The sequence below is a fragment of the Leucopleurus acutus genome (assembly GCF_964270905.1).
Source record: "Leucopleurus acutus genome assembly, chromosome: 1".
Taxonomy (NCBI): domain Eukaryota; kingdom Metazoa; phylum Chordata; class Mammalia; order Artiodactyla; family Delphinidae; genus Leucopleurus; species Leucopleurus acutus.
Window position 1 is genome coordinate 45,981,888 of NC_139142.1, and position 20,605 is coordinate 46,002,492.

General features: G+C 40.4%; 1 protein-coding gene across 2 annotated transcripts; it reads right to left on the reverse strand.

Moving 5' to 3' along the window:
• Window positions 1-248: 248 nt before the first annotated feature.
• CDKN3 (cyclin dependent kinase inhibitor 3) lies at window positions 249-14,659 on the reverse strand. Of its 2 annotated transcripts, none has more exons than XM_082846958.1 (8): window positions 14,620-14,659; window positions 12,166-12,248; window positions 10,814-10,869; window positions 10,278-10,322; window positions 7,667-7,886; window positions 3,656-3,687; window positions 1,860-1,963; window positions 249-367 (listed from the first exon to the last, which is right to left on the reverse strand). In XM_082846958.1, the coding sequence occupies exons 1-8, from the start codon at window positions 14,626-14,628 to the stop codon at window positions 281-283; spliced, it is 636 nt and encodes a 211-aa protein (XP_082703084.1). In that variant the 5' UTR covers window positions 14,629-14,659; the 3' UTR covers window positions 249-280. The 2 variants fall into 2 exon arrangements, with proteins under 2 accessions (XP_082703084.1, XP_082703083.1); XM_082846957.1 differs by having other exon boundaries at window positions 7,667-7,889.
• Between the last annotated feature and the right edge of the window lie 5,946 nt (window positions 14,660-20,605).

A 20,605-nucleotide genomic window follows, 5' to 3' on the forward strand; every position in this document is an offset into this window, starting at 1 on the left:
ATATTTTTCCATATGCTTTTTTCAGCATTGCCTCCAGGTAAAATATATCAGAGCAGCTAGTGCATTTTTAAAAGGAATATTGTATACCAGTTTTTCTATCTCCTATAAGAGATGAAAGAGACACAATGAAATTTGTCAATAAAAGCTTTAAGAATATCTGCACATATACATCTACATTCATTTCATTCCATTTGATAACAATAGTAGTTTCATTTCAATACGAATGTTAGAGAACTCAAATTTCTGTCATGGTCATATATATATGCTATTTGAAATTCTTTTATCTAGATACAGATCTTGATAGTGAATCTCTCGATGATAGGTGTGCAGCTAGTTTGTCCCGGAACTCATGAAGATAATTATATTGCTGAAAAAAGTAAAGATATATTGAAATACATTGTAGAAAGCTGATTACCAGAGTAGTCATACTAGTCGGAATCGGGAATCAAAAAAATACTTGATAAAAACAGTTCTACATCCTTTTGTGTAAGGAGGTATTTCTATCTTGAGGAAGTTTTATCTTTCAATAAAGCTACATATAGTGTGAAAAACTTGTTTTAAAAATCTCTAAAAATTAGGAGGTAGCATGAAATAACGGCAGTGTTTTATAAATCTTTAAAATCCTTTCTCCCTTTACTGGCAGGAGGAAGTAAGATTAAAAACACACGAAGATATGCTTTTCGCTAACGCATTTTCCCCTGGGGAGTAAGTACAGGGGAGAGGGCACTTTCTGCAGCAGTTAACAGCAGCGTATTCAAGAAAATCTATTTCTTAATTTACAGAGCCTTAGTTTTCTGCTTTTGGTGATGATAAAATCCATTTGGAACAATTTTCATAGTAGATAATATTAAAATATTAAATTGAATTAAAATAAAATCACTGATCTTAACAGATAAGCAAAATAAAATCTTTAAATAATTCATTTGGAGTTTTAATAGCTGCCCAGAGGATATTCTCACTCTGCCAAGAATCTCATTTTGTATTACTGTTCAGAAATTGAAATTGCATACTGCTAACTTACATCAGCACAGGGATGGAAAAAGCACGTTTGCCCCAGAATGCTGAGGTGATAATTAATATGGGCTTAATTCCCTCTACGATTAAAGATGTAAAACACGCATATACATATGTTTGACCATGTATTTTGTTTTGTGTCAAAGAGACACTTGAGAACATGTTGATAATAAAGATAATAAAGGGAGCTGCTTCTCTGTTTTCAGAACCTGCTCCTCAGACTTCGTCCTAAAGTTGAGACTGGGTAATTGGGAAAGGAAGGCAAGTTAGCTTTACAGATCTACAAATCAATAATATCCTTGGGGCTTTGCCACTGCAGTGTTTTGGTGTTAAATAGAAAGTTAATGTGAAAGATGTCACTTAGGTTATCCACAGCAAAGGGTAATTAGCATGGTTTTACTTTTTTTTCCTATTATAGTCATTCGTCTATCTTTTTTTTTTTTTTCCGTCTATCTTTGTTAATTGTTTTGGTGATACAGTAATAGGATCTTCATGAGATCTTTTTGGTCAAAAATATACCCAGGAAACTACCAAGTTTATAGTAACTGCCTCATTTTTCCAGGTGAGAGGATCCATTCCCAGAACAGAATGGGCAAAAACTGAACAGTAGTGGATCTTGAAAGAGTAAACTGGAAAGTTCAAATTTTTCATTATTTTGTTTGAAAAACTGAACTTTTTCAGACATCCAGGTTATATTTAAATGTAAATTTTTAAAAAGTCAGAATATAAACAGGTGATACATGAATAATAAAGTGCTTTGGATTTTCATTACCCTTTTGGTGAGGTGTTACACTGTGACGGTCTGCCCCTGACCACAGCCTCACGAGAACGGTCACCCTCCTTACCTTTATGGTCTGTATTGCTCCAGAGCCTCTCAGGTCCCTCAGGCTGTCGATGGCTTGCTGCGGTGATATCGTGTCAGACAGGTATAGGAGGAGACAAGCGGCTACTAAATAGAACACGAGACAAAAATTGTATACTACGTGTAATATATATTCTTATAGTATATTATAAATTAATGATATGCTTATACTTCAGACTTCTGTTTGTGCAGAAGACTGAGTTTGGGAAATGAATTAAAAGACAGAGGACTTTTAGTATGTGTTTTTGACAAATTACGATTTTAAATGACTGTGGTTGGATTAAAATTTAACACTGGCTTCATTCTTTTTAAACAGCTTTATTGAGTTATTATAATTCACATCCCATACAATTCATTCATTTAAAGTGCACAATTTAGTGGATTTTAGTGTATTCGCAGTTAAATGCAGCCACCACCAGTCAGTTTTAGAACATCTTCATCACCTCAGAAAGAAACCCTGTATACTTTTGTTATCATCCCTCTATCACCCATCACCCCTCCCCTAAGCAACCACTAATTTACTTTGTCTTTATGGATTTGCCTGTTCTAGACATTTCATGTATATGGAATCATACATGGTCTTTTGCGACTAGCTTCTTTCACTTAGCATAATGTGTTCAAGATTCGTACATATTGTGGCACATATCAGTACTTCATTCCTTTTTATGGGTGAATAATATTCCATTGTATGGCTATACATTTTGTTTATCCATTTGTCAGCTGATGGACATTTAGGTTGTTTCCATTTTTTGGCTATTATGAATAATGTGGCTATAAGTGTTAGTGCACAGGTTTTGTCTGGACCTGTTTTCATTTCTTTGGGGTATATGCCTAGGAGTGAAATTGCTGGGTCGTATGGTCACTCTGTGTGTAACTGTTTGAGGAAGTACTGCCTGGCTGTTTTCCAAAGCAGCTGCACCTTTTTCACTCCCACCAGCAGTGTATTTAGGTTCCAGTTTCTCTACAGCCTCTCCAAAGCTTGTTCTCCATTTTTTGGATAACAGCCATCCTAATGGGTGTTAGGTGGTATCTCACTGTGGTTTTGATTTGCATTTCTCTGAGGACTAAGATGTTGAGCATTTTTCCATGCGCTTATTGGTCATTTGTATATTTTGTTTGGAGAAATGTCTATTCATATCCTTTGCCCATTTTTAAATTTTTTAATTGTCTTTTTACTATTGAGTTGTAAGAGTTCTTTATATAGTCTGGGTAAGTCCTTTATCAGATATATGGTTTTGCAAATTTTTTTTTCCCATTCTGTGGGTTGTCTTTTCATTTTGATAATGTCTTTGAAACACAAAACTTTGTAATTGTGATATTGTCCAACACTAAAAGGAATAATTGTTACTCCCACTGTGGTATTTCATTAGCTGTTTCCCCCCCGATACATTTTTTAAAAGTTTAAAGTTAACATATGTAACCTTGTTTTTATGCTTATATTACCCATGGATATTATTTAGAAGTTACTGTCAATATCTTAACACCCGCAAAGGGAGAACATTAGAAAACAAAACAAAACACAAGAATGCAGGTGCTAAGACCTGTAAATTATGTTTTGTAGAATCCTCCAAAACAATGCTGAAAATACCTCTGACTCCCACCCAGGCTTTCTAGGGAACACCAAATTTAGGGCTTTAAATAATCCTTTGGGTCTTAGCAGATATATATTGTGTTTTGTCTCATTTTCACACAAAGTGAGCATATGGCCCAGAAACACGAGTTTTCGTACTTCGAGGTAAAAAAACAACAACAACTGAATAATAGAAATATATTTCTTACCAAGACAGGATCTCCCAAGTCCTCCATAACAGCTGAAAGGGAAGTACAGTTTTGAAGTTTGTACATTTTCATTCCATCCCAACAATTACAACCGGAGACTTGCTCTTTCTGCCTTCTATTTCTACTCTAATGCCTAGCACAGTGCCTTGTACCCAGAGATTAATAAATATTTTTGAATAAATCAATCAAGAGCAAAGTGTGCTTATTTGTTTGTTGGGAGGTATTCCGTACACCTATAAGGGACAAAGAAGGCAGGGCCTTTTTATTGACCTCTTTAAACATCTGAGGAGTGGAACGTGTTACTAAACTGATAGAAATCAGACTACTTTTACCAACTGCCACTTAATTTTTCTCTAAACAAAACCTTAGTGGTTATGGGACAGGTCCGTATGATAATTCTTCATTCATCTAGGAAGAGTAAAGAGGCAGTGTATCCTAGAGGTTTAAAGCCTGGGCTCTGGAGCCCCACCGCCTGGGGTTGAATCCTGAATCTGTCACTTATTAGATGTGTGAACCTAAGTTATTTAACCTCTCTGGGCCTCAGCCTTTTCACCTATAAGATGGGGCCAGCAACAGTACCTATGTCACAGTGAGGGCTGAAAGAGAGAACATTTGTAAAGCTCACAACAGAGCTTGGCACAGAGTAAGAGGTAAATGAACGTTAGCTGCTATTACGTAGCATTGTGAAGAAATGAGCAGTTCTGTATAACTGGATTTTCTAGAAAAACAAGGACTGATTCTTAAGCGATAAAACCATTCACTTTAATCGGTTTCAAAGATCCTAAAAAAGTGCATTCCATACTTCCTAACTTTCTCAGAGGGTGTACTGATCCTAATTTCGTGCTGACAACTCATCATGAGCATCAGTTACTGTGGTGTATTTGTAGATGGAGCTGTAGATACGTGTCTTGTGATAGGATGTGAAACAGAGGACCAAACAGGTACTGACCCCTGTATAACTGATGAACTTGCTTTCTACAAAGTGTCCCAGCTGTAGGCCTGTTTCAGAGATGAGGCTCTACTGTATAAAGGTAGAGAGAGGTAGAACATTTTAGTGGCTTTCTGCGAGATTAAGATGTACCACTTTTGGGACTTCCCTGGTGGCGCAGTGGTTGAGAATCCGCCTGCCAATGCAGGGGATGCAGGTTCGAGCCCTGGCCCGGGAAGATCCCACATGGCGCGGAGCAACTAAGCCCGTGCAGCCCAACTACTGAGCCTGCGCTCTAGAGCCCGCGAGCCACAACTACTGAAGCCCGCGCGCTTAGAGCCCGTGCTCCGCAACAATAGAAGCCACCGCAATGAGAAGCCCACGCACCACAACGAAGAGTAGCCCCCGCTCACCAAAACTAGAGAAAGCCCACGCGCAGCAATGAAGACCCAACGCAGCCAAAAAAAAAAAAAAAGAAAAGAAAAAGATTACTTTATATCTTGCTAGCTTTATCTTCACTCCCGTTTGATTGATTCCTACTCATCCTTCAAAACCTAGCTCAAATTTCAACTTCTGAAATGCCTCTGTGCCCCCACAGAAACCACTGCCATCCTGTGTACTGCCTCGTATACACCTGTTTTGAGTATTATCACACTTACATGATAGTGGTGTTGGCTGTGGGTTCCTTGAGAGTGGGGACTGTGTCTAGAGTGTGTGTTTTATATTCACAATGTTTCATACACGGTAGGTGCTATGGGTTGAACTGTGCCCCCCGCAAAAGACATGTTGTACCTAATTTCTGGTACTGTGCATGTGACCTTATTTGAAAATAGGGTCTTTGCAGATATAATCAAGTTAAGATGAGGTCATTAGGGTGGGTCCTAATCCAATATGACTGGTGTCCTTATAATAGGAAACACCATATGAAAACACAGACACACAGGGAGAATCATGTGATGACAGAGGCAGAGGGGAGTGATGCAGCCATGAGCCAAAGAATGCCACGGATTGCCGGCCACCACCAGAAGCTAGGAAAAAGTGAGGAAGGACTCTATCCACATTTTCTGACTGAAGATAGCCCTGCTGACACCTTGATTTTGGACTTCTAGCCACTAGAACTGGGTGGGAATAAACTTCTGTTTTTTAAGCGACCCGGTCTGTGGTTGGTCCTTTGTTACAACAGCCGCAGGAAATGATGTAACAAAATAGGCGAGCAGTGTTCACTGACTTTATAAAGGAACAAAATTGTCCAGGGAGGACAGACAACAGAACAGGGAAAAAAATGTACCAGACCCTGTTTCTGAGGGATAAACTCTAGAGCTGTTTAGCAGTGTGGGCACCCAAAGATAGTAGAAAGGATAGAAAATCATCTTTGTCCAAACAAACATTAGTCGCTGTAGGGACACCTTTGAAAGCTCTAGGACAATGAAAATTTCCAGTCATCAGATGCTTTATTTTATGGGAGCCTGAAGCATTTGACATATGCAAGGTTGCCCATCCACCTTTCCATTCTGTTTGTATTCAAACACCAGAGCATTTGGTTTGCTAGAACTTGCTAGAGTAGATTTTGTTAAGCTTTTCTAAACTGAGCTAGTTTGAGCTCTGGTAATCTTTCCGTAGAGCCTGCTTTCAAAGATGCGTTTGAAAAAAAATCTCAGAATTGGTTTGAAAATGGGTTCAAAACCTGTAAAGTATTTTTCACTGGCTCCATCTAACCACCTAATGCTATTTTACTTAGAGTTATCAGAAAATGCAGCACAGGCAACTATTTTTTCTAAAATTTTGCTTCTACAATTAGTACTAGATGAGAGATGATGTGTTTCTATAAAGTTTGGAAACTGTAGGATGTAGGATGGCTTCTAGTTCCTTTTCCCCTACTTTGCAGGTGATAGTTCTCTATATCAGAGTTTAGTTTGGTCACAAACAGATATGTGTCCCCTTGTACTGGTTGGTTTGCTTTCAGAACATGAGCTACTGGCATGAAGCCCTGGGGCTCTTGGTCTAAGGAGAGAGAAGCTGGCTGGGCTTGCCCTTCTCCAAGGTGCCTGAGACTACTGAGTTATTTGGTATAGTCTGTATACTTTCTAGCTCAAAGCAATGACCTTACAGCTTTTGAGGTATTACACTACTTAATGCTCTATCTTGCTCCAGAAAGGATTAAGAAGATTAGGATGCAAAAAAACAAACAAAGAAACATCCCCACAACCGAAAAAAACAAAAAAAACCCCAATAAGCACAAAGACCTATGTTTAGTAAATGATGAGTTCTCTTTGCTCTTCACAAATACCTCCTCACATATTAGAATAAGTCTATGGTTTTCTCCTTGTGGCTGGCTCCCCTCTGCTCTGTGGGTCTCACTTCTGGTATAACTAATGTTCCTTTCCACGGTACCACTTAGCGTCTTTCCAATGCTACTGTCTACTGCTGATTGTCACTTTCTTCTTCCTTTCTCCAAGCTACTTTTTTCTTTTCTTCTCATTTTTTTCCCCTTAATCCATTTTCTTTTGTTTTAAACTTTCATACCAGCAGCTTATTTACAGCCACTGACAAACGATGAGAGTCCCTCTTTCATTCAGGTAGCAAATTCATATCATCAAATACAATTTTCAAGTCCTGTTTTTAGGATTGTTCATTGCTTAGGGATAATTCCTTTGCTAATTTTTTAAAAAGGGACTTTCTTGCTGTTGGAAGAAACTAAACAACTGAAAGGCCGACCAGTAGGTATGGTGTTACATAACAGGAATGATGCCCTCACCTTTTTGGGAAGGAGAGGGTCCCAAAATCATGAGTAAAGGTCTAAGACAAAAGGAAAGAAAGCAAAAAAAAAAAAAAAGCCTGTTACCCTATCCTAAACATTTCCTAATTACTCATCTATTGTCCTTACTCTTCAAAAGTAATAATGGCAAATGTCTGAGTGCTTGCTCTGTGCCAGGCATGGTGCTAGTACTTTTCATGTATTATCTCCTTTTGATCCTTGCAACAAACTATAAGGTAGGTAGTAACTGCATAAGGATGCAATAATTTGAGAAATCATTCTGACTGGGACATTTTTCATGTAATATATGGAGAAAAGGAAAACATACTGTATTAAGGTTTTTCGGTTATTTTTAAGGCAGATTTCAAGCTCCTCCATTATGTCACAGCAGCTGGCTATGTCAGGAGTCCCTCCATCTGGAATCGGATGATGATGAGTGATAATTCCATACTGATGGTAGAGGCCCACAAGGTTTGGAACTCTATATTTTGATAGTTCCCCTCTGGTGCAGAAAACAAATATGTCTTGTATACCATAGCTCTTTAGTTCTTCTGCCAATAGACCAAGATACACAAGGACACACATGGACAAAACATTACAAATTTAAATACAGTCGGGAGGGAAAATATGGAGTTAAGTTCCTTAAGCCAAACAAACTAAGTAAATAACAAATGATAACCTTTGAAGTGCTCATTGATAATCTAAAACAATACTGATCTGTCTTCAAACTAGGGTAAAAACCAAGTCACTAAGCACAAAATAGTAATTAGAAACATCTGAACCAAAAGGTTATTAAAATGAAACCTGACTTTATAAGTCAAAATGTTTTTTTACTGGATTGTAAGACATCCATTATATTGCTGTTTTGAAAAAAATTGTTTTTTACAATAAATACTCCTTTAAAATAAATTGTAAAAACACCTAATATTTCAAAATAAGAAGGAATGATAGCACATTTTTTCCCATTTTCTTCTCACCAAATCAATGGTGTTTGCTGTGTACAAGTCTCTGTTATTTTGTTTTAGCCTAAGCACTGTATATAAAATCTCCTGCATAGCCATGGTGCCAGAGCTCTTGTATTCTCACCTATATTTGCACTGTACCACACCATCATGTATTTAATTTTAGGGACTAGGTTTCTAGGAAATAAAGCATTAGCTGTATGAAAATTATGTGACTTAGCGAATTTCAGTATAATGATATGAACCAAGCGAGAGTACTGCAGGCCATTCTGTTCACTGGAACTTCCTTAGGGCAATATTCACTACAGAGCATTTGGTTCATAATGAATAATTCTGACTCATCTGGTTCCCCTTTTTCTCTCCCCACCCACTAAATCCTAGGACATTTAGCTATTTAAGTACAAAGTACTTTTTATCATGAAACTCTAAACCTGTACTTGAAATATGGCTAGTCCAAATTGAGATGTATTGTAAATGTAAAATACGTATCTGATTTCAAAGACCAAGTACCAAAAAACTCCTATCTCAGTAATTTGTTTTATACTTAAAACCCATTGAAACGATACTATTTAGCCTATATGAGGTTAAATCAAGTATATTACTAAAATTAATTTTACCCGTTTTTACTTTTTTAATGTGGCCCCTAGAAAATGTCAAAAGTACATATATGGCCTCTATCTGTGGCTCCCAATATGTTTCTGTTGGACAGTGCTCCTCTAGATAATACTATTAAGCTTTTGTATTTGTAAAAGGGTTTAACTTGTAGTTGACATCCGTAACCATTTTTAAGAGAGTAGGTAAATTTCCTATTTGCCTCTTGCACGCATTGAATAATTTCTATTATACAGCAGATTTCAACTTTCCCAGAAAGGACTCTGAGGATGGACACAGGAAGTGCTGCCAGGAGAGTCTAGGTCTCCCCCTTCAGACACTGTCATCTGTTTTGTATATTGGATTCCATTTAAGATTTCATCGGAAGAAAAAAAGGTTTGGTAAAAAATTGGAAACTCCTTTTACAGGAGACTAAATGAATAGGGCTTTCCAAAATGTGCAAGACTGGTTCTTGAACCAATGATTTCAATGATATTTTGCTTATAACTGAATGTTCTCCAAATGGAAATTTCCTACCATGGTGGGTATCTCTAGAGCAGAAAATCTTTACAAATACTGCAAGGGTCAACTAATCTATTAGTCTTTTCTGGTAGGTAAATTAAAGAAAGTATATTAGCAAATTGATATTCTAGGATAACTAGGACAGAATTTTAAGATTTATAAAATCTATAGTGGTCAGAATCAAACAATATATACATTTTTGTATTGGTTTATTATAAGGACATTGGTAGGACTATCAGGCTTGAGATATTCCAGGCCAACCAGAATAAAATATTTTGGAAGTCTAAATTTGTTAGTATGGTACAATATACAAATTCCAAATTGGGACAGATTATCGGGATATTTGTAGGATTATTAGACTTGAGGCTAAGAGCATCCTTGGGCATGTAGAGATAAGACCCTATTCCATCTTTTCCACCTAGACACTGGTTCTGTAAATTTTCTATGTGGGATGGACAATTTCAATACTACCTCTGGGTTCCCAGCTCAGGCTTAATTTCCAGTATCACAGTCAAGCCTGCAAAGAACAGCATGTTCAAAGATCTGGGCAGTGCAATGTCAGCTTTCTATTTACATACTTTTCCCCCTCCAACTTATACATTGTAACTCAAATGCAGTTTTTATGTACAGAACTACAAAAATCAGTGAAAAGCAACACTATGTTTAGTAAATGATGAGTCTTCTTTGCCCGTCACAAATACCTATTCACATATTAGAATAAGTCTATAGCTTGAAACTTTATGAAATACCAAACATTTTTTTTGGAAAATTCAGGAGAGACTACAGTTTGTTCTTTTTGACAAAGAGATTTTTAGTATTATTTTTAAAGAACCTATTAAGATGGTTCTGTCATATTACACCTACCTGTATCTTTTTGGATATTTCTTCTAACACCTTTAAATTTACAACCTGTAAGTAGTAACAAGGCAAGTGCAAGAGTCAGTTTCTGGTCATAAATAACAAGTATATTAAACACATATATAGCTACTGTAGAAAGTCATTACACATGATCATTTATATGCTTCAATTCCATTCTGAATGGGAATTTAAATTTCTTATATTCTTAGGAATATAATTCCAGGGATTCATAGATCCCAGCTGAAGGAACTCTTAATCCAAGGATTCTTTATTGTGTCCTTTCTGTAACAGGTACCTGGCTGTAGTCCTTAGCCTCACATTGTACCCCTGTGTTACATTTTATAAGATAGGTAAATCAGAAATGTAGAATTGTGAATGTGGATGTGGAAGGGTTGAAGAGTGGGTCTACGTTCCTTTCTCTGTAGCCCACCAAGAGGGTTTCCAGAACTGAGTTCCTATGCTGATAGTCTGTGAAATTCTTACTGCTCAGTACAGAGAATTATATAAAAAATAATTTCTAATACATCAATAGTGTCACCTACCTGGAAGAGCACATAAACCAAGAAATTGAGAACAGTTCACTCGTGACAGGGGTAGCCTGAAAGGAATAAAACTTTGTCAAGTTTAGTTCAATTTAAAGTTATAGATGGACATTTATACAAACATGTGTGCCTGCCACTAAATGAAGGTGTTTTAAAGTTTTACAGCAGTCACAAAACAAAAATTCATAGTTAAATATCAATGTATTGGTCACAAAAAGGCTTAGAAAGACTAGGAGTTTTAAAATAGGAAGTTATCATTTGCTTTGTTGCAATTTAAGTCTTAAAAGTGGCAAGCTAATTTAAACCAACTTAAAGATAGTAATGCCTAGGTTGCTTACAGCTAGTATAAAGTGTACTTAAGTTATCCTGTGGTTTGTTACCTGAGATATTTTGTGTTAGTAACCTTAGGAAATAAGCTGGAAAATGACCATCTGACGATTTCATCTTCAGCATTCATTCAAAATTACTATTTTAAGATTTCTTTATAGGACTTCCTTAAACAGATACAATTTCATAGAATAAAAACCACTGGCTACCTATTCTTTGTTGTAATGGATTTTGGTTAAAATGAAATAATTTCAAGAAATCCTATTCCCAGTTTGCAGTGCCTGGGGACAAAGCGGGCAGAGGCTCACCTTGTCTGCAAAACAGAAGATGAATTTAGAGGAAAATATGGAGCATTGTATAAATACCACCTGACTTTGAAAATTAGATGAGTTTTTGAGTTTGAAGGCGGCTTAGAAGGGGAAATGAAAGTTAATTGCTATTTGATGGCAGAACAAAAGAACTATAGGGACAACACTTTTTTTCTCTTCCTACAGCAGGGTCAGTGCTTAAAGAGAGAGATTATTACACTTACAGCGATTGTAGAGAATCTGCTGTAACCGTAAGTCACTGCCAAAATTCAGAAGTTGATTTTATATAAAAACATTTGTTTTTGTTACTGTATCTATGGTGATGTGGCTTTTATCTTAAACGGGGTCTGCTGATAGATGCATTATTGTGGCAAGTAGTTCTAGGACTGGAATAAATGATAACATAGGATATCTCATCCTATGTTTGGTACACTATTCTCTTGTCGTAAAAGAATAAGAAGGTTTTGGTACTAAATGGGAGCTCATTCAAATCTTAACTCCTTGTTTCTACTATGGTTTTCTCAATGTATAAGGAAGGAACTCCCACCACTCCCCTTACCCCCCCCAAAAGAGCTTTATTCTACCATAGATAAGAAAGATAAGAATTATATAATCAGCAGAGGAGAATCATTTTCAATATGCAGACTAAATTCTACAAAGATTATTATGTACACATCAAATATTTTAGCTCATCATTGATCAGAAAGGTTAACATACCATGATATCTGAATTGGAGTCTGTTCGTCTTCAATAGGCTCTTCGTCTGATGAGTCAAACTCACTTGTTTGCACTGAACTAGGCTTCAAAAGAAATCAGTTATGTTAAATAACTTTAAAGAATATTTACATATAGTTTTAGTATAGCTGATCCTTGCTTAAAGACAAACTGATGCATATTTGCAATTCACTCAAACCTGGAATATCAGAGAGATCAGCGATATCAATAATAAGCTATTGCTGTTTACTGTCCTATTAATAATTACAGCCCCATGTAGTGGAAAGAGTGTTGGATTGGGAACCAAGAAACCTGTCTTCTGGTCCTGGCTCTGCCACTTACTGTATAAACTTGGACAAGCGAGGTCAGTTTCTACTGGATCTCAGTTTTCCAAAACTATAAAGTGAGATTTATTCATTCATTCATTCACAAACATTTCTTGGACACCTTCATTTGCCAAGCTCTGGAGATGCAAAGATCCATAAAATAAACAGCCTGCCTTCAGTATAATTGGAGAGACAATGTGTAAATAGATTCAAAAAAGTTAGAAGTGCTAAAATGGCACTATGCCCTTCAGAGCAGACAAGGGAGTGACTGACTGCTTAGGCAGCTGGAGAAAGCTTCACAGAGGAGAGATCCGTTACTTGGGTTTTGATGGATGAGCAGGAGGTTTTTAAGCAGATAGAGAAGTTAAGGCAATTAAGGCAAAAAGAGAAAGGGCTTTGTACAGTATATTCCCTTGGTGTCCGCGGGGGGTGGGGGGGATTGGTTGGTTCCAGGACCTCTCCCCCCACCGCGGGTTCCAAAATTCCCAGATGCTCAACTCCCTTACATAAAACGGACCAACATGGGACAGCTGGTCCTCTGCATCCACGGGCACCGAGAGCTGACTGTATCCAGGAACTGTGACATCAGAGCAGAGAAGAGGAAGCTAAAGAAGTAGTTTTCTCTACCCCATTTCTCAATAAATAACCCCCAAACAGCCTAGCAATTTGGTTGGTGGGTGGGTGGGAGTACAGGTGGAATAACATGTCCCTAACTTTGTGAATCACTGGACTAGAGAGACTGAGATGAACTTTGTGTGCTGATCTAAGGAGTTGAAAATCACGTGGGAAGCATTTCTACATGGAAGATGTGTTATAGGACCAATAAAAAACACATCTTTCTTCTACTTCCTAGTTGGAACCAACTGAGGGATGAGACACTGGAGAGGCAAATGGAGATCAATATATCAGTTTTATTACTGACTGTCAGGTGGAGGATGGAGGATGTGGCTTTAAAGCTGAGGTCAAGTGGGCTTGTCAATTCTTCACTCCAGAATTGGACTTATCCACCCAGGCACAGGCAGTGATGGACAACCCGTGGCTCCCCTGTGGCAGAGAGCACCCCAGATAGTACTCTCTGCAAAGAGAAGGGAAGGAACACAGCTACTTGTGTTCAGTTCCTCCCAAACTCAGGGATCAGATCACTCACTCTTCCCCTTCTGGGGACAAGTGTAGAAAAGAGGCCAGGAGTGAAGGAGAGCTGATGTCCCTCCACATGGAAATATGGGGATTAGCAAGTGTAACTGCCTAATGTCTTTTCTAGCTCTGAAGCTATATTCTATTCTATAATGGTCTTATTTGTAACTACCAGATCACTTTACAGAGCCAATTTAGGCCATGGATTTGAGTTGCTTTGGATCTATCCGTATTATTATTATCAACTCAACTCAAATGGAGCCCCTTCAACAGGCTGTTAGCTCTGTTGGTAGGTGATGTGAGTCAGGTGGGGCTTCAGATCCTTAAGCCTGTTTTTTCTTTCTTTAAGGCAGTTTTGATGATTCAAGAGTTTCAGTTTGCGTGGCCCATTCACTCAGGCTCTCCCAGCCAGCTTTACAAGTCCTAACAGAGTTGGATGTTTCCGCTTCCCCAAGCCCAGAGATTCTTAACTCCAGGGAAAGGGACGCAGTGCCAGGTGGCCCCGTGGAATGGTGGCCGTGGTGACACACCCACAAGCTGGAGGGGTGTTAATCATCTTCCAGGAAGTTTTCCCCGTCCGCGGAGAGGACTGCTCCCCAGGGGTCCCAGGGCATCCCAGGATATGCTTTGGGGCTGGGGTATCAGGCTGAATGATGCACGGAGACACTTAAGCTCTCTATGCCTCAGTTCCTTCGTAAAACGGGGCTCAGCCCTCTCTGGCAGGGCTGTCGTGAGGCTTAGGAGACCCTGCATGCGACAGCTCACAGCCCACAACAGGCGCACAGCGAATGTCTGTCTTCCCCTCGCCCGCCTCCGACCCTATTCCTTCGCTGCCATCCTTCTTGCAGGTTCCGGGAAGCGCCACCTCCCCTTCCCTGGACGGTTACTGCGCGAGTCGTGCTGCGACCAGGCTGGGGCTGTCCCCGGGCTCAATAAGTCGCATCGGGGCCGCTCCCATCCCTGCGGCTCGGTTCCTCCAATCCCCGTCCCCACTCACCGGCTTCATAGCTGGCCGCCAGAAAACCAGACCGGCCTCCTCCTACCTCGGGCAGCACCAGCGTTTCAACCTCCGCCCCGCGCCCTCTGCCCCTCAGCTCAGCTCACTGGTTCATCCTTCTGTGAGGTGGGGCGAGGCTTCTTCTTGGAACCAATCGGACACTCCCCTTGTTTCTTACTCCGCCCCCGGTGCTCAGGCTCGACCTCTAACCGCTCATTGGTTCCTACGGGGCCTTTGAAACACGCGCCGGAGGAGGACCCTGCTGAGTGTTGATTGGCTGGGAGGGCGCCCTCCTCCCCCTGGTTGGCCGCCACAACGCTGTGGGGATGTTGGAAAGCGGTACTTTCTCGAGGCAGGATCCGAAGTGGTACCAGGGTAGGGAATTTTGTTTCTTCTTTTAAATTATTTTTTAAGGGCATGATGGGAAGCATTGACCTGGAGCATCTTGTGAAAACACACCACATCCTGTAGACTTTATAATTGTGGTCATATCTAGTCATATAAATATTATGGGAACCGCCAAAAATCCAGAATATAAGCATACCTTATCAAACATAGTATGTTTGATATCTTATATTCCTTACCATTTCAGGATATATACAGGTTGGGATGTAGATCAACCTTCCTGTTAACAAAATATCAATGAAATAGTATGTTATGAAGAGGAGATAAAGTCTTCAGATGGTTTTAAGTGCCAGTTTCTAAGTAATTGGCTATTATCTTAAAAAAATATGTTTGATTATTCTCTCCCCCCATTCTCCAGTCCCCATTTAGTTGGCCATGGGGAAGAAGGTCACCTGGAGCAATATTACCTGCTGATCTGACAAAAATATGCAGAGCTTTCAGCTCCCTGACTCATGTTGTGGAAACCAGTGGGTAGAGAGCTAATGGGAAGAATTCTTTAGCAAAGAAGATAGCACAGTTTGACTTAGAGACTGTATTAGTCAGGGTTCTCCAGAGAAAAGAACCAATAGGATATGTACATGAAGAGATTTATTTTAAGCTTGGCAAGTCAAAAGCTGATAGGGGAGACTAGGTGGGGCTGGAGATTCAGGAAAAAGTTGGAGTTGGAGTTCAAAGGCAATCTGCTCTAGAACCAGGAATACCTGATATTGCAGGTGAAGTCCAAAGGCCATCTGCTCCAAAATGCCCTCTTGCCTTTTTGTTCAGGCCTTCAATTGATTCAATCAGGACCACCCACATTATAGAGGGGAGTCTGCTTTCCTCAAAGTCCACCAACTGAAATGTTAATCTCCTCCAAAAACACCCTCACAGAAACATCTAGAATACATTTTGAGCAAATATCTGGGCACCATAGCCCAGCTAAGTTTGCACATAAAATTAGCCATCAGACAGGTCCAATCATCATTGAACTTGATTCATTAATTTATTCAGAAAATATTTATGAGCATCATCTGTGTCCTAGGTACTATGCAAGGTGCAAGGAATATCTGAGCGAACTAAACAAAGTCCCTGCCTTTATGGGGCTCACATGCTGCTGGGGGAGACTGTCAGGTAGTGATATGTGCTGTGAAGAAAAATTAAAACAAGTGGAGTCTGATGAGGATGCTATTCTAGATAGAAGTCAGGGAAGGCATCTTTGAGCTGTCACTTGAGAAACACCCAAATGAAGAGAGAGAGTGAACCATTTGAATAGTTAGAGGAAGAGTTTTCCGTCTGCCTGAAGAGTAAGGAGGTGCAAAGCCCCTGGGGTGGGAATGTGCTAGGTGTGTTCAAGGAACAGCAGAGAGGCCAGTATGGGAGAAGATGATTGAGTGAGGCTGAGAGAGGTAGGCAATGAAGCAGGGCCTTGTGGGAGGCTTAAGAGCCTCTTTTCTGAAGCATTGAGAGAGCGTCCAAGGAAAGACTGGAAAATTAATTAATTAATTTTTGGCTGCATTGGGTCTTTGTTGCTGTGCATGGGCTTCTCATTGTGGTGGCTTCTCTTGTTGCGGAGCACGGGCTCTAGGCACGCAGGCTTCAGTAGTTGTGGCAGGAGGGCTCAGTAGTTGTGGCTCGCGGGCCCTGGAGTGCAGGCTCAGTAGTTGGGGTGCAGGGGTTTAGTTGCTCCGCGGCATGTGGAATCTTCCGGACCAGGGCTTGAACCCGTGTCCCCTGCATTGGCAGGAGGATTCTTAACCACTGTGCCACCAGGGAAGTCCCCTGATTGTTTAAGTATTATCTGTGGCTACTTTTACGTTACAGTAGTAGAGTTGAGTAGTTGCAGCAGGGACTGTATGGACTGCAAAACCTAAAATATTTACTCTCTGGTCCTTTACAGAAAAAGTTTGCCCACCCCTGTGATATAGTCTGTGAGAGAAATGTATATTTCTTCTAGTAACATGATTTTAACTCTGTTTCTTGCAAAGGAAGAATCCTGGTCTTATTATGCTAAAACATTCTCCTCTGCTTGGCTTGGTCCCTTCATTATGGGGGTCCCACATAAACTGACAAGGGCTATGGCTGAACTATCTGGTTAAATGGCATCGTAGTAACCTAGTTTCTCTCTAATCCCCAAGATTCTCCCTGGAGAGGAGGAGTGGGGGCTGAAGTTCAGCCTGCCACACCTGTAGTCTTCAGTTAATCTTTTGGTGTGTGACTCACGGCTGTTAACAGAAATGTGTGTGGTCAAAACAATGTGGAGGATTTATCCAAACCATCAGAGGGAAAAGTGTTAACATATGTTCACAGACAGATGAGTATCTTTAGAAATGCTCAAAGAGAAACGAAACATGATTGCCATCAGAGGTTGTACTTGGATGTATGTTTTACAAATAGATCCATATTTTAAAAATATTTTAATATGAATGCTAATGGATTTGACATGTGTGTTAGGGAGAGAACACTGGAATCTTAGAGTTGACTGCAACTTGGAGAGATCATGCCTCCCCATTCGTGACATGCCAAGTTTAAAAATTTCTCTTGTGCTGACCATCGGTTACAGTATATAACATCTGCAGTAGGCATATGTTGTTTTCCAATTGCTTCTTCCTTTGGTGAGTTGCTCCTGTCTCATTTCATGCAGTCTTGTTGGGCATGTGACTGGGACTGATCCATAAATGTACCCTATTCCTCTGGTCACAGTTAATGGTCCAGGGAATGCATGTGACCCCAACTGGAGCATCCTTCCTTGTCTTGTGTGCTTTGGTTGCTGGTATCCTTATTTTCTTCTTTACCTTCCTAAGGTCTCTGTTTTACCCCAGAATGATGATGAGTTCTAATTTGCACTGGATAACTGGAGTAGATTGTAAAATATATTTAAAATATTATTTAAATTTTAAAATGCTATTGTATTTTATAGTGGGAATGGATGTAACAACTTCGCTCATTCCACAGACTCTTCTGTCCTGTGACTTTGTCATGCTCTGTCACGAGGTGGAGTATAATACTCCTCTTAAATATGCGCTGGCCTTAGTGACTAGTTTGACTGAGAATATACCAAAGTGATCAATGATAAGCTTGATAAAATTGCATCCTCATGTATCCAGCACCCAGATGAAGTAATGGAACATTACCAGCCCCCGGAAGTCTCCTTCGTCCACTAGCCACCCCAGAGGTTAGCTCTGGTTTGATTTCTGAAACCATTGCTTAATTTTGCTTGCTTAAAAGCTGTATATAAATGGTATCTTTGGTGTCCGGCTTCTGTTGCCCACTTCGTGAGATTCATTCATGCTGTCGTGTGGGGTTGTACTTGTTCATTCTCATGGCAGTATTCTGTTGTATGAATGTGCTGTAAGTTATTCATCTCATCTACTGTTGATAGGCACTGGGTTAGTTTCCAGGGCTGGGCTATTATGAATAGTGCTGCTAAAAATATCCTTGTCCACGTCTTTTGGTAAACATATGTACATAATGCTGTTGAGTATATACTAGGAGTGGAAGTGCATATGTTCATCCTTCGTCCGTACGGCCAGTTTTCCAGAGAGGTGGTACCAATTCACACTCCCACGGCTGTGTTAGAATTCTAGGTCAACATTTTGCCCAACATTTAGTATTGCCTGTCTTTTTCATTTTAGCCATTCAGTGGGTGCTAATTTCAAATTGTCAAGAGACTAACACTAATCAGTTGGATATCAGAGAGAATCAGTAGATGCCATTCTTTAAGAGGTAGCAAAATTTCCGTAATTTTTAGGAATTTTTGGAAAATGTTTTTGTACTATGTTATCATGTGTAAATATTTTATGCATTATTTTATAAATGTCCATATCACTGCAGTGTCTATATTTTGAGGGTACATGCCTACTTTAGACCGTAAAACTACTGATATGAACAGAGTGGCCCTCAATTTAGGAAGCTTCCCAAATTTAGGCCTCATCAGTGAGCACCTCGCACTGTGATGGGAGAAATATTATTTAAGTTTCCCAGGCATCCCCAGCTTGGGGCTAAAATTAAAGTCACAATAACCATCCTTTATGAAATAATATTTCTTTGGTTCCTAGTCTGTCTACTCTATGAAATTGCAGCCCCTGTTTATTCCTCATGCTAGTTCAGTGCATACTCATGGATGACATCCATATGCTCAGAAAGGCAAGGGCAAGGCACCCGCTGTCTTTGGCTCTCCTGCTCTCCCTTGCTTGTCGGGTCGCTGCCCAAACCTGGAGCAGCAACCATGCTGACACCCGCCGAAGGTGCTGGGACCACCGCTGACCACTGACGTCCCACCCATCTGCAGTGCCAACTGCACCTTCTCTGTTGCTGCTGAAATTGCTGGCACAGGATTTTGCTAACACTTGCATCTTCCATGTCCCCTGGAGATTTTAATGAAATAGCTCTTTTTAGTTTCACTGGCTGTTTACAGCCATAGAACTTGGGTCACAGGATGTTGAGGGTGGCCAACACTGGGCAGTACTGAGAATTGTCCCTCCCCTCTGGCTCTGTCTTGATGTCATGGAACCCAATTTGTGTACTTTGACTTTCTCTTCCTTTAGGGTGAGTTTCTTCCCAGGAGAACTCTGGCCTCTTCTGGGAAACAATCCTGACAAGATTATCTCACCCTCTGCTAGCTGTGCTCAAGTATGTCTGAGTCCCGAGTGCTTAGTCTCAAGCTGGGGTGACCTCATGTCCGGTTTAAACCTTAGTCCTGGTTTATGACTGTTGGTTGCCCTAGCGTAATTATTAACAGCTCTCTCTTTTACTTTCCAAAGTGTCCAGGGTGGGGTAGTAAATTATATGGACATTCTCTCTTAAGCCATCTTTAGGAAAGTTTTCCAGAGGTAAAACAGAATCAACAGCACATTTTAGAACAGTCAAGAAATAGAATATATAGGAAAGGGTTTTGAACCCCGAAGGCTGGGTGTGGCATTGCAGCTGCGGCCTCGTTTGCTGCCCCTGCTTTTCCTCCCAGCCCCACGGCTGGCAGCCACTTGGCTCCACCTACAGCCTGGTTTCTGCTCTGGTTTTAGATGGTTTCTTCTTTTCACAGGGAGATAGAAGGAGAAAGAGTAAAAGGCTCTGATACTCAGTTGGAGGTTAATACTTGCGGTGGGGGGGCCTACCTGGCGTGGCCTGGGCCCAATTTTGCTAATCTGGCTTTTGCTGTCTTCCTGGGACAGTTTCGATTTTCGATCATATCTTAGTTCTGAATGGAGCCCTGATGATCTCTTGCCATTTCCCCTGTCCCTGGCCTGCCCTGGACCTGAATTCTGGCTCCTGACCCTCAGTCACATGGGTTCTGCTGTCCACGGCCAGCTTTCTCAACACGGCCTGTCCTACCCTGTTGCCTGTTTGCACCCCATCAGTGTCCTCTGCTCTTTGGAAGCCGTTTTGTAACCTCTGGTTGCCCTTGCATGCTGGGTTCCCACCAGGAAGGCGGGGTGCTCTAGCAGGAAGGGAGAGGACGTTGAAGTCAAAAGACCTGGCTTCAAGTCCTAGTTCTGCAATGAGCTGTGTGACCTTGGACTAATCACCTAGTCAGCTGACCTGAATTGCAATCTCCTCATCTGTAGCATGTGGAATGGAATCGCTGCTTGAAAATGAATGAATTGAC

Excerpts from the sequence above, each read along its gene's own strand:
- CDKN3 (XM_082846957.1), bottom strand. Across the intron at positions 3,688-7,666 it reads AACCGAAAAACCTTAATACA|CTGTTATGGAGGACTTGGGA; the intron begins GTATGTTTTCCT and ends CTTCCCTTTCAG. Across the intron at positions 1,964-3,655 it reads ACTTGGGAGATCCTGTCTTG|TAGCCGCTTGTCTCCTCCTA; the intron begins GTAAGAAATATA and ends TGTTCTATTTAG.